General features: G+C 39.2%; 1 protein-coding gene across 1 annotated transcript in view; it reads right to left on the minus strand.

Moving 5' to 3' along the window:
• The window catches only part of ESYT1 (extended synaptotagmin 1), a 102,762-nt gene that overhangs the window by 22,338 nt on the left and 66,663 nt on the right, over nucleotides 1-13,761 (minus strand). The window contains exons 13-22 of the mRNA XM_070740590.1: nucleotides 11,852-11,944; nucleotides 10,975-11,046; nucleotides 9,547-9,633; nucleotides 9,313-9,462; nucleotides 7,906-8,058; nucleotides 4,945-5,121; nucleotides 3,431-3,513; nucleotides 2,895-2,943; nucleotides 2,100-2,189; nucleotides 429-524 (exon numbers count right to left, since the gene is read on the minus strand). Of these exons, the coding sequence (XP_070596691.1) occupies nucleotides 429-524; nucleotides 2,100-2,189; nucleotides 2,895-2,943; nucleotides 3,431-3,513; nucleotides 4,945-5,121; nucleotides 7,906-8,058; nucleotides 9,313-9,462; nucleotides 9,547-9,633; nucleotides 10,975-11,046; nucleotides 11,852-11,944 (1,050 nt within the window). The remainder of the gene's footprint in view (nucleotides 1-428; nucleotides 525-2,099; nucleotides 2,190-2,894; nucleotides 2,944-3,430; nucleotides 3,514-4,944; nucleotides 5,122-7,905; nucleotides 8,059-9,312; nucleotides 9,463-9,546; nucleotides 9,634-10,974; nucleotides 11,047-11,851; nucleotides 11,945-13,761) is intronic.

The following is a 13,761-nucleotide window of genomic DNA, read 5'->3' on the forward strand; positions in this document are numbered from 1 at the left end:
TAAAATCCAGGATTTCCCAAGAAAATGAAATTTTGGGAAGTTGTAGCTGCCTACAGGCTGTGAAGTAGCCCTCAGTACTGCACTCTAACCATTGTGCCACCCTGGCTCTTTTGGAGCCTCCTGAAGCCTTCAGAGGGCTAAAACGTCCTTTTCCAAAGCTGAAATCAGCTGGCCAGTGCCCGCGGGCCATAGATTCACCATCATGGAGTTAGGCTCTGAATCAATGGCTGGGTGAGCGCCGAATTCAAGTTTTCCTGGCCCATGAAAAACAATGTTCCAAACTCATTTCTACTAGTGTTTTTCCCCACTGTATTGCTCAGATGACATCAGCAGCTCTGAGTTCCTGGTCATGGATTATTTAGCTGCAATAGCCACTCCCAGAACTAAGAGGAATCTAATGGACGGAGAAACAGTTTCCTGGTACTCACTGGCAATTCAGTTGCTCTGTCAAGGAAGACAGAGAGGAGGGCAGAAGACAGTTCCTCACTCTTTGGGGTCTGGATCAAGCTGTTTACTCTCAGAACCTGGAAGAGGTGATCAAATGTTAGGATAATAATAAGTATTTTATCACCCACCATTAGAGGACATTTGTTAAGAAAATCGGTGGATGGGCTTCTTTCTTCCACCTGTTTCTTTCAATGCAACAATTATTATGCAACATCTTGGTAGCTCATATCATGCAATGGGCTCATCACAAAATAGCCCTTTTCATATGCAGGAGAACATGCTAAGTGGTTGCTCAACTTCACCCACCATCAAAGCCATGGAGGTGATTGTGAGAACACTTCCACCCAACTTCAGAGTTTAAGGCCTGCGGGTGACCCATAATCTCCCTCAAAGCTCAGCGTTCCTCAGCTGCCTGGCTTTGATCACAGTGATAGCAAAACAAGCAAAGCCAAAGAAGAAGACAGTTTTGTTGATTTCCTATGAAGGTTTTCAGATACTGTGTTCAGATACAAACCACCTCTGATTCTAGTTTCCACCATGCTTTTCATAACCCACCAAATGAAGAAGAGAAAAAAATAAACCCACCCTTTCACAACATGCTGATTTGTTATAATAACAACAGAGTTGGAAGGGACCTTAGAGGTCTTCTAGTCCAACTCCCTGCTTGGGCAGGAAACCCTACACTACTTCAGACCAATGGTTATCCATCTTCTTAAAAACTTCCAGTATTGAGCACACTTCCGAAATTTCTATACCTATTTCAAACCATTCCAATAAACTCTAAATTTTTTACTGAATTAAATAAAATAATATCTAAATTCATATGGCAAGGTAAAAAATTGAGGATAAAGATAATAGACCTACAAGTTATAAAAAACAGAGGGGGATTCAGAATGCCAGATTGGAAAATGTATTATAAAGCAGCCTCATTGATGTGGATAAAAGAATGGATCAATCTTGATAACAAATGAATTTTACAATTGGAAGGCCATGATTTAGAGAAAGGTTGGCATGCTTATCTATGGGACATAGGAGACAAAACACCAAAATACTTTAATAGACATCTAATTAGACAATCCTTACTTAAAACATGGAAAGAGATAAGACATAAACATTATATAAAAACACCAAATTGGATATCCACAATGGAAGCTCTTATCTACCCAAATACAATAGAAATGACAAAAAAGATCAAATATAAAGAAATATTAGATACAAACTGTAAACTTAAAATCAGGGAAGAATTAATAATACAAAACATAAATATAGATTGGTGGACATATCTACAAATTAAAGCTAGATATAAAAAGGATATGGAACTAACAGGTATAGAAAGAACTACCCAACCACTAGATAAATTACTGACAGGCCCGGAAGAAAAAGTAATATCAAAAATATATAAATATTTGATGGAATATGAAAGACCAGAGGTAGCCCCTGAGATATCGGAATATTGCTATCATGTCTCCCCTAGTCCTCCTAGATTCTCCTAGATAAGAAAATCAGAGAATGAACCATAAATGGCAGGAATGTCATTGCTGTTGTTATTACATCCGAATAGTTTAACCTCTTTAAAAATGAAGAGTTTTCTTCTCCACCTCCCAATTCCAGCCAACCTCACATGGCATTCTCTTTCTGAAAGCCTCCATTACCTGCTCCAGCTCTGCGGCACTGGGTATCGGGGGCAGGCACTCCAGTTTCACGTGGAGGCGTCCTGATTTCACCTCTTCTAAGGGGAGCCACTGCAACAGGAAGGAGATAAGAGTGTGGTGGCTGATCAAGACAAATTCCTTGTGTTTCCAATCACCCTTGGCCAATAAAATTCTATTCTATTCCATTCCATTCTATCAGCATGTCCCCACTGCCATTATTTATTTATTTATTTATTGGATTTATATGCCGCCCCTCTCCGAAGACTCGGGGCAGCTAACAGCAATCATAAAACAGCGTACAATAATAATCCAATACTAAAAACGATTAAAAACCCCTTAATATAAAAAACCAAACATACATACAAACATACCATGCATAAAATTGTAAAGGCCTAGGGGGAAAGAGGATCTCAGTTCCCCCATGCCTGGCGGCAGAGGTGGGTTTTAAGTTGTTCACGAAAGACAAGGAGGGTGGGGGCAATTCTAATCTCTGGGGGGAGTTGGTTCCAGAGGGCCGGGGCCGCCACAGAGAGTCTCCTTTTATTTAGTTCTTGGTCAGATTTATACACTTCCTTTAAGACCTCCAGGTGATTCCCATGGGAATCTTCTTTCCTTCTATTGAGACAAGAACACCCTTGCAAGGCAAATTGGGCTGAGACAGAGCAAGTGGTACAATGTCTAAAGGCAAACGTGAACCTGGGTTTCCTTAGTCTCCTCACATCTAACGGTGGACGTGAACATGGGTCTCCTCAGTCCCAGCCCAATTCCTTATCTGCTTCCACCACACAATCTTACCTCATCCACGAACTTGTTGATCAGCACATGCTTCAGAGGGATCTTGCACCTGGGGGAAGTTACAAGAGTCACAAGCATTAAAGAAAGGTCTTCCTTCCTCCTACTTCCTAATAATATAATAATAATTTATTAGATTTGTATGCCGCCCCTCTCTGTAGACTCAGGGCGGCTCACCACACAACAGCAATACAATATAGATACAAATCTAATGTTAAAAAATTGAAAAAACTAATTTAAAAATACATTATAAAACATTATAAAAAATACATTATAAGTCAGTAACCTTACTGGGAGCTGAGTCAGAGGCCTAACTCCCCAGAGCTAGCTTTCTCTGCCAAAAGGAATAAGTATAAGAATAGACAAATCTGGTTGTGAGATTAAATCTTTAGGAAAGGAATAGGGAGATGTAATAAACCTTCTTCTATTCCATGCAGAATCTGGGATATTTAAGTGCCTTCTTTGGCTTCCCATTCAGAATGAGGGAGCAATGGCCCTTTTTTTTTTTGGTCCAAAGTTTTTCTTGGCTCTAAACCTACCTCCCCAGGAAATCATCTCTGTCGACATCTTTATCGTACAAGTCGAACTCTACTTCCTGTCCTGGGATGTTACTCACAATGACCTAGGGGGAAAAAGAGTGGGCTGTTGGACAGAAGAAGAAAAGCGGTAGCAGTGATCGAAGAAGGAGTCTTTAATGAAGTAGGGGTGAAAGCTAAGATTTGCTCTGATTCCAGCTCTCAAATGATTCAATGTATTAAACAAACAATGAAAAAGCTAGGAGGTGGAACCTCATATCCTGGAAATTGGCCCTACTTCTTTGCAAAGAGAAAGGGTTAAGATTTAGTCATTCGTTTAGTTAATTAAATGGTTAGGCATATCTATCCAGTAAAATAAAATAAAGAAACAACAAAGAGTATGTTTCTAGCAGCTGGAAGTGAAATATTTCCAAAACCAATCCCTAAACCAACCATTATTTGATTTTTTTCTCCTTTGTTCTGTTTGGATTTGTTCTAAATATATTCAAATGAACATTGAGTCAGAAATAGACTCCTTTACTATTTGATTGCTGAAAAAGATACTTCAGGTGTGATTTGTTTCAGAAATTTACAGCTACGCCGCCTCCAAAATGATTTAACTGTTGTTCATAAAATCATACATCACAATGTACTCCCTGTTAGCGACTACTTCACCTTTAACAACAACAATACAAGAGCATGCAATAGATACAAACTAAATGTAAATCGCTTCAAACTGGACTGCAGAAAATACGATTTCAGCAATAGAGTGGTCAACGCCTGGAATTCACTACCGGACTCCATTGTTTCTTCCCCCAATCCCAAAATCTTCAACCTTAGATTGTCTACAGTTGATCTCTCCCCTTTTCTAAGAGGTCTGTAAGGGGCATGCATAAGTGCACCATTGTGCCTACTGTTCCTGTCCTAATGTCTTTTTTATCTCTTCTCTCTCTACTTTATACTTATATTATGTTAAACATACTACAGTACAATACTATATTTGTATGACAAATAAATAAATAAAAATAAATAAATAAAATAAATCAAACTTGACCAATATTCAGTCAGCCCTGAGTCCACGAGGAGAAGGGCGACCTACAAATCTAGTGAATAAATATTTGAAAAAGAATATTTTATCTAGTTTCTATTGCCCAGATAGGAGCTCAGATACAGTACAAATATATAGTCCTAAAAATAGTATGATTGTTATTTCCCCATCAACTCCAACTCTTTGAGGAATCAATGATAAGAGGTCAAGGCGGATAGTTTTAATATATGCATGGAAGCAGATGGGGTGTATAGGGGTAAAATCCCACAAGTTCTGACAGGTTGTGGAGAACTGGTACCAGAAATTTTGAGTAGTTCGGAGAACCAGCAAATACCACCACTGGTTGTCTCCAGAGCGGGGGTTGGAATGGAGATTTTGTAATATCCTTCTCCCAGGAGTAGGAATGGGGATTTTGCAGTATCCTTAACCTGCCACGCCCATAGAACCGATAGTAAAAAAAAAAAAAGGATTTCACCACTGGTATACTCACCTCATAGATCTCGCTCCAGCGAGGATTAAGGTCTTCTTTGATGACTCGGGTGCGAAACTTCTGGCCTCCCAAGCGCACCTTGACATATGGGTCTGACTTGCCCTTGATCATCCCACCCATGAAATTATCCTTGGCAATCAGGTTCTCCGCTTCCAGCACGTGAATGCGAATTACACTCTGGAATTCAGTGAGAGGAGACACAGTTGGCATCCCAGATCTATTCACACCATCAACCAACACAACGGGGTTTAGTCTGGTTTCCATGGATTTTGTAAATCTTCCCAGTTTTAATCAAAACAATCCAACTCTCTTTAAGCAGGATGGAATAAGGAAGAGACTCAATTAAGATTCTGAATGCCCAGATCATTTAATTTTCCTAAAATCAGACAGAATTTGGTCGACAGCAAAAAGGACAAAGAGATGGCCTTGGAGTACAGGAAGAAAGAGTTGCTACCAAGGGAACAGCCAGTTTAACAAGGCTTGAACCCATTTCAGGAAATTTGCTTGAGTAAATGAGGACAGGCCTCTCAATTCCCACAACACTAGAGTAGAATAAGCACATTCAGACCTAAAAGTTCTGTTGGGTGGCTGTTACAATATTCCATTGGTTTCTTTCTCTGATCTATTTTGATGTTATGTCTAAAATGTATGATACAATTTCTTAAAAGTATGATCACTATTCTATTTATTAAGATCCGTATTCTCCCTTCCCCCACTTCAGAATGGTAAAACACAATGGAATAAAAAGCACAGCAATTGTAGTGAAGCAGAATCTGAAGCAGTGATAAAAGGCAAAAACAAGACCATCAGACCCTAATCAGAGATGCAGCTTCCCAGGTCTTTATCTAGCAAACTATAATGGGAGCACAGCAGTCAGGAAGGTGTAAATCTCTGATTAAGCACTGGAATTACAGTGCTTAAGAGCCAGCCCATCTATCTCCCCCTTTCCACTCCCTCAAATCTGTTTCTCTGATTACAAATACAGTATATTATAACTTGAAATCACTATTTCTTATGTGGAAAACATGTAGGGATGTATTACGCATCACACAAATTTCAGATTTATCTGAGATTGCAGACTGCATCCTGGATTAAATATTAAATAAACTACTTGTTGCACATGACCAGCAAGAAACTTCCAACGTACAACTATGGTAAAAATCTACTTTCAAAATTTAATAATAGATAAAATATATACTTCTGTGGAAATGGACGAAATTACTAACTCAATTAAGGGAAATAAAATCAATGAATCAAAAAGAACATGGTACAAATGGCATGAATGGATTCAAAAGAGAATATAGAAATAATATAATATGAAGTAACAGTACAACTGAAACAAACTACAGATACCTTGTAAATATCTTTATTTATCACTTAGGAATTGTAATAAATATTAGATAATAAATGTGTAATGTATAATGTATATTACTGAATGTAATAGGTTAAAAATACTGTAACACATTAACAAAGATGGTTTATGATCTGTAAAATGGAACAAACTGTGATTTGAATTTTTTTTGAAAAAATCTACTTTCAAACAGATTTGGAAATTCTATTGCAGTGAACAGAGTTACTACTACGTATATTGTTTCCTTTTATTTGTTTTGCCTTTCTAAAAATGGTCTTGACTAATAAGTTCACTCCCCAAAAGACTGTTGAGACTTGTCTTTGTCAATTAGCCAAGGGACCTAAGAATGAGACATAACACTCAGGGTGGCTGGTGGCTAGAGGCCATTTTCTCTTGGCCTTTTAAACTTAGTTCACTTTTGTATTGATTTTTATCTGGATCAATGTTTACTTGCATACTGCTCAGTCACTTCTTAGACAGTGAAGTGGCTGTTATATAAATCTGATTAGAATAATTTCATTTATACCTATGATAACTATTATAAATAAATATTGATATATAAATCTTAATTAAGAGTAATTTCCTTTATACTCATGCATATTGTGAATAAATATTGATATGGTAAATCTAAATATTAATTTAATTTAATATATGGTATTTATTAATTTAAAATCACAGTTAAACAAACAAACAAATAAGGCTGCTTATTTGTGTTATCATAACTATCAAAAGACAATTGCAAATAACAGTTACTTTCTCCACTGTCTTTCATATTCAGAGACAGATAACTAGTCTGAATACGTGACTGAGTTCTTCCAGTTATGTGGACTTCAACCCCCAGGATTCTTAGCAACAACCAAGCGGGCAAGGGAATTCTGGGAACAAGTTTAGAGAGCAGACATGTTGGGGAGAGCTGTTATTTTTAGGGCTTCTTGGAGAGTTCTGCCTGGTCGCTGTGAAAACAGGAAGCTGGACTAGAAGAATTTTAGCCAGATCCCAAAGTGCCATCCAAATGACTACAGGAAGCTTATGTTCTTAATTTTGACTATCAGCAAAACTATTTATGTTTTCATGGCAGCTGGGTTAAGTTATTTTGGGATCAGTTAAGAAGAGGCTTTGTGGTGTGTGTGTATCACAACATGAATAGAATAATTGGACTTATGATGATTAAACCTTTGTCCACATTTTCTGTAAAAATAGCAAGACTTAAGGAGGGAATTTCATACTCTCCTTTTTAAAAAGAAAGCTGATATGTCACTTTGACAAGTTTAAGATTTGCTTGTTCTTCAATGTCTGTATGATCTTATGACCAAGTTACATATGTTTAGCTCATTAACATCATTAACATCCATAAAGAACACCAAATCTGGTCTGTCTCTGAATATAGAACAGGGGTCTCCAAACCCCAGTCCAGGGACTGGTACTGATCCGTGGCGTGATGGGAACCAGGGTACATAGTTGGAGGTGACCGGTCCATGGAAAAATTGTCTTTCACAAAACCAGTCCCTAGTGCCAAAACGTTTGGGGAGCACTGCCTTAGAAGGCCCACTATCTTACCAAAAGGTATGACTGACTATTAAGGTTGGATGGGGGGAATGTGTAGGTCTTACCTCAGTACCAAAAGTAGCATCTGGACTGGCCTTGGTAGGCCGAGAAGGCGCATCAACACTGCTACCAAGATGGGGACTCTCTGTGACATTCAGATTTCCAGGAGGATTTGGTCTGGTATTGAAACAGACTTCAGGGGCATCCAGATATAATATCTAAAGAAATTATGGAAAATCAGGATAGGCACCCAAGCAAAGAGAAGCTGAGGAACTGCTGACCCTCAACCCAATAATGAGATTGCAGTATCTGTCTCTCATTAGCGGTAGCTGCCTATTGCAAACCTGGACACATCAAATTATGGAATGAGGAGAAGTCATTTTAACAATCAAATCCAAACCACTATTAGTACAAGAATGCATATTAGAAATAAATGCTAATAGTTCTGAAAAATGTGGTTTTCCAGTCCTTGCTTGAAAACCTTTATTGAAGAGACATTCTTGTCTCTCACAGCTGAGTGAACCATGGAGCCAGACAAAGCTGGACTAAGATCAATAGGAGTTTATTTCCAGACATGAAGATTCAAAAGAGATCTTCAGAGATCTTCAATGCATGATTCTAGCTCATGGCTAAAGTGGTAGGTTTGCTAAACACTTGAGATATCCCAAAGACCTTGAATACAGCTCTTTATCACCAAAGTCTGATTTGTAGAAATAATGTTATAAATGTTTTCGTAGATTTTCACGGGTACAGGTATGATGGTCTTGGTATATTCGGGTTTCTTCCCGTGTAGGATTTGGAAATTTCTGGCGACGTTTCGACAAGGTCCCAATGTTATAAATCTATCAATAGATGTATTTATTTAGCCTCTGGTTTCCAGATTTGTGTAAATAGACTCCATTTCTTGCCAGGCCCAACCTTGGACTTGTCATTGATGCTGGCTGCTGCCTGCCTGCAATTTGGCAGTACAAATCTCACCACCAGCTCAAGGTTGACTCAGCCTTCCATCCTTCCGAGGTGGGTAAAATGAGGACCCAGATTGTTGGGGGCAAGAGGCAGATTCTGAAAACTGCTCAGAGAGGGCTGTAAAGCACTACAAAGCAGTATATAAGTCTTATTGCTATTGCTCCTTCCTCCCTCCCTCCCTCCCTCCATTCCTATATATCTGTAAACCACTCAGGCAGGGCTGTAGAACACTGTGAAGCAGCATATTAGTCTAAATGCTATTGCTAAACAAACAAAAAATGAGATTCCCCCTCAAAAGAGAAACTAACATTTTTCCAACTCAAAAATGAGTTGGAAAAAACAGAGAGTCTGTTTTTTTCCAACTCATTTTTGAAATAAACTGCTTTGTGGATTTTACAAGTTGGTGTACGTACTACATTTTTACAAAGAGCTAAAACTGAAGATGAAAAGGAAACCTTTGTATCATTTCCCAAGTCCTAACCCACCCTTAACCCAAAGCTTTTTACCCGCATAATAAGTTTCATGTAGATACGGCTGTTGGGTCCAGAATTTTCCAGCTGGAACCACTGGTCCAAGGTCAGATTATCAGCACTTAAAAGGCGGGACAAGTGGATGGTGATGGAGCCCAGAGTGGTCTGACGGTTGTCATCTTTGATCTATGGAATCAAAAAGAAGAATTTCCGCAGCTGCTTTTGTGCTGAAAGTGGCTGGATGGGTTTGGAAGAGAATAGGAACCTTACCTGTATGTCAATGTCCTGGACAGTTGGGTCTTGCAGGAAAAAGCGAAAGGCATCCTCCCAGACAGGGGAGACAGTGTTATGGACAACCTAGCAGGGGAAAAGAAAGAAAGAAAGAAAGAGGGAGGGAGGGAGGGAGGGAGGGAAGGAAGGAAGGAAGGAAGGAAGGAAGGAAGGAAGGAAGGAAATAAATTACAATGTAATGTAATACAGTACTAATGGAATACTACTGCCCTCTTTAGGTAGAGTTAGAAAAAGCATTAGATCTTTTGTATTGGGAATTAGATCTTTTGACAAACAGCTTTCTCTACTATAGCAGGGGTCCCCAACCTTTTGGACTTCAAGGACCACCAAGGTCATAATTTTAAATCCTGCAGATCACTAATACGATTTTTAAAAAAATATATATAAATACATTTGGAAAATAAGGATCAGGGAACTTCCATTTTATTAATATGAAATACACCTACCGGTATTTAATATAACAAAATTATAAATGCTTATTTAATCATAACAAAATCATAAGTGATTATTTAATAACAAAATCTTTAAAGGTTGTTTACAATTAATTGTAATTATCATCATGGAAACTATTCAAATCTAACACCAAAGAAAATCTAATTATTTGATGCCATTAAATATGACAATTAAAGCAAGCTCTTTTCTTACAGGCTCTTTCTTTGTTTCTCTCTGCAAAAAATGTTTTCCAAGTCCTAAGTGCTTGTAGGATTTTTTCCATTGCTCTAACTTGCTCCAAATAAGTTTCTTTCCAGCCCAACCAGGTGCTAACGATGTTCCCAGCTCTTCCCTGCTTGCAAGCTCTTTCACTGTTACTCTCTCTGAATGTTTTTTAAGCCCTAACCTGGGGATAAAATAATGTGCTGAAGCTGACCAGACTAAGGACACTAGCCAGATGAATACCTGGTAGGTAGATTCCCCCCCCCCTCTATTTCCCTCCCCAAAAACTAAGGTGTGTCTTTTACTCAGCATTCCACAATTAATGGGTCTTGATCTTCTTCTGCATAATATAATTTCTGGCATTTGAATAGCATTATCGTATCTTTCTTAGCTCACTCTTCTCAAAGCCAAATACTGCCAGTTCTTTCAATGTTCACAAGATTTAGTTTTTAGTGCTCACTCATCCTCTTTGTCCTGCTTTACTGTCACTATGTGAAACAGAGGAGGGAGCAACCTGGCACCCAAATATCATGCTAAAATTCAAACTTGTCTGAAGTCCTCCAAAAGAAGCTGCTACCTGTTCTGAATTCAGTCCACCTATGCACTGTTTCTGTGAGATGTTACAATTGGAAGTAAATGAGGCAAGATGCATTTCACCTTGTAAATCTACAAAGTGCTACCAGTACTTTCACATGCATACAGTACATCCATTGGCTACAAATGGAAGGCAACTAGGAAAAAAATAATCCTTACCCGGCTCTCCCAAGTGACATCCTGAACTGATAGCTGGACCATAGGATTGGGCTCCTTACTAGATTTCTTCAGCTGAGTAAAGTAAGAGGAGATAAATGACAGTATTCCCCAGCTGATTGACGATCTTTAACTAGGGCTTATTTTGGGGTAGGGCTTATATTAGGAACCAACTTAAAAATCAGGCCAGTGGTTATTTTCAGGGTACATCTCATTTTGGGGAAAACAAGGTAGGTGAGTAGGCCTTATGTCTTCTCACCTACTCAGGTTAGTTGGGGGAAAGATCAGAAGCAATGTGAGAAAATATTAGATGCTTGGAACAAACTTCCAGCAGAGAGGGGTGGCATACAAATCTAACCAATAAATAAATAAATAAATGAATGAATGAATGAATGAATGAATGAATAAATGAATAAATAAATAAATAAATCCACAGTAACTAAATTTAAACATGCCTGGGATAAACATAGATCCACCCTAAGATAAAATACAGGAAATAGTAGAAGGGCAGACTAGATGGACCAGGAGGTCTTTTTCTGCCGTCAATTTTCTTTCTATGTCTCTACGTTTATGAACATTTTAAAAAAATTATCAATAAAATACCTAGAATCCAAAATGATGGAGGTGGTATATGAATTAGATGTATAATTAAGTGGTTTTTAAAAACACACACACATTTCCTTCTGGCTGCTTTGCCCCATCACTCTGCCCATGCATTCCCAACCATTGCAATTCCCATAGTTTCAAATTTTGGGGATAGGACAAACTTATCAACTTCAAACTCACATCCATGCTCTACCCTATTTCATATTTAAAAAAATGGATCTTGGTGAAATAAAAGAACCTATTGTGGAAGAGATGTTATCTTGTGACTACTCACTGGTAAGTCTTGTGCTCGGTCTAAATATATCATCAAGATAGCTGCTGACGGAGGATCTGGCTTCGTGGAGATAGTTTTGTTCCACTGAAGGACCTTCAAACAACATATAAGAAATAAATCAGCATTAGCTAGGGTTTTTTAACACATCACCTAGCATATCTATATCCTATTCCAGCGCTGGCAAACCTATGCACGCATGCCACAGGTGGCATGCACAGCCATATCTGCTGGCACACAAGCCGTGGCCCTAGTTTAGCTACAGCCCATATGCGCGTGCTGGTCAGCTGATTTTCGGCTCATGTGGAGGCTCGAGGGGGATGAGGCTTCCAAAGGGCCTTGGGGGGACAGGCATTTTCACTTTCCCCAGGCTCTAGGGAAGTCTCTGGAGCCTGGGGAGGGTGAAAAACAGGCCAACTGGGCCCACCAGAAATAAGGAAACAGGCCATTTCTGGCCTCCAGAGGGCCTCCGGGGGGGGGGGGGGCGGGGAAGCCATTTTCACCCTCCACAGACACTGAATTATGGGTGTGGGCACTTGTGCATGTGCAATAGCATATGTGCATGTACTTTTGGCACCTGAGGAAAAAAAGGTTCACCATCACTGCCCTACACCAGTGTTTCCCAACCTTGGCAACTTGGAGATATTTGGACTTCAAATCCCAGAATCCCCCAGCCAGCGAATGCTGGCTGGGGAATTCTGGGAGTTGAAGTCCAAATATCTTCAAGTTGACAAAGGTTGGGAAACACTGTCCTACACCCTAGCTCCCATCTCACCGAAGAGACCCAACTATGGCTCTCAATGTAGCTTTAACAACAGAAGATGTTTACAAGCCATTTTTCATTTTAAACTTTCTTCTAAAGTTGTGCTCATCCTCACATCAGTTTAGATCAGGGCAATCTTCTGAGATTATTCCCTCAATTCTCCCGTTCTTTTCCCATCACGCCTTCCAAGCCACAGAACTCTGCTTGCATTGTGGAAATAATTAAAATATATGTCAATTTGCAATTCATGGTCCAAATTTAATCCAGAATCTTATCTAGAATTTCATAATATTATATACTACTCAAAAAAAATAAAGGGACCACTCAAATAATACATCCTAGATCTGAATGAATGAAATATTCTCATTTAATACTTTGTTCTGTACAAAGTTGAATGTGCACAACAGCATGTGAAATTGATTGTCAATCTGTGTTGCTTCCTAAGTGGACAGTTTGCTTTCACAGAAGTTTGATTTACTTGGAGTTATATTGTGTTTTTTTAGTCAGTGTTTTTCAACCAGTGTGCCATGGCACACTAGTGTGCCGCGAGACATGGTCAGGTGTGCCGCAAAGAAGGAAGCTCAGGTTCCAGTTTCGCAACTTTTTGTTCAGAGAGTGAGAGAGAGAGAGAAAGAAAGAGAGAGAAAGAAAGAGTGTGTGTGTGAGAGAAAGCAAGAGAAAGAAAAGAGAGAAAGAGAGAGAAAGCAAGAGTGAGAGAAAGAAGGCAAGAGAGAGAGAAAGAGAGAGAAAGAAAGCAAGAGAGAGAGAGAAAAGGAGAGGAGGGGAGAGAGAGAAATGAGCAAATGATTGAGACAGAGAATGAGAGGAAAGAGAGAGAAACAAAAGAGAGAGAGAAGTGACTCTTGATTTAAAACATATGATAAAAAGCACCCAAAGAATAAGAGAGAGAAAAACCCAGCCCTCACCTGTTTTAGGAAATGGTTCAAAAGTGTGTACAGTGGAGGTTCGTAACACGAAAGGTTCGTAAGACGAAACATTGTTTCCCATAGGAAACAATGTAAAGTCAATTAATCCATGCAACCAAAAAAAACCCCTGCCGCCCGGCTGTGACCTTTTAAAACAGCCGCGCGGCTTCCCAGCCAGGCTGGGGGGCTTCCCAGCAACCCCCCTAGCCCGGCTGTGACCTTTT

This window comes from Erythrolamprus reginae, chromosome 2 (genome assembly GCF_031021105.1).
Source record: "Erythrolamprus reginae isolate rEryReg1 chromosome 2, rEryReg1.hap1, whole genome shotgun sequence".
Classification (NCBI taxonomy): domain Eukaryota; kingdom Metazoa; phylum Chordata; class Lepidosauria; order Squamata; family Dipsadidae; genus Erythrolamprus; species Erythrolamprus reginae.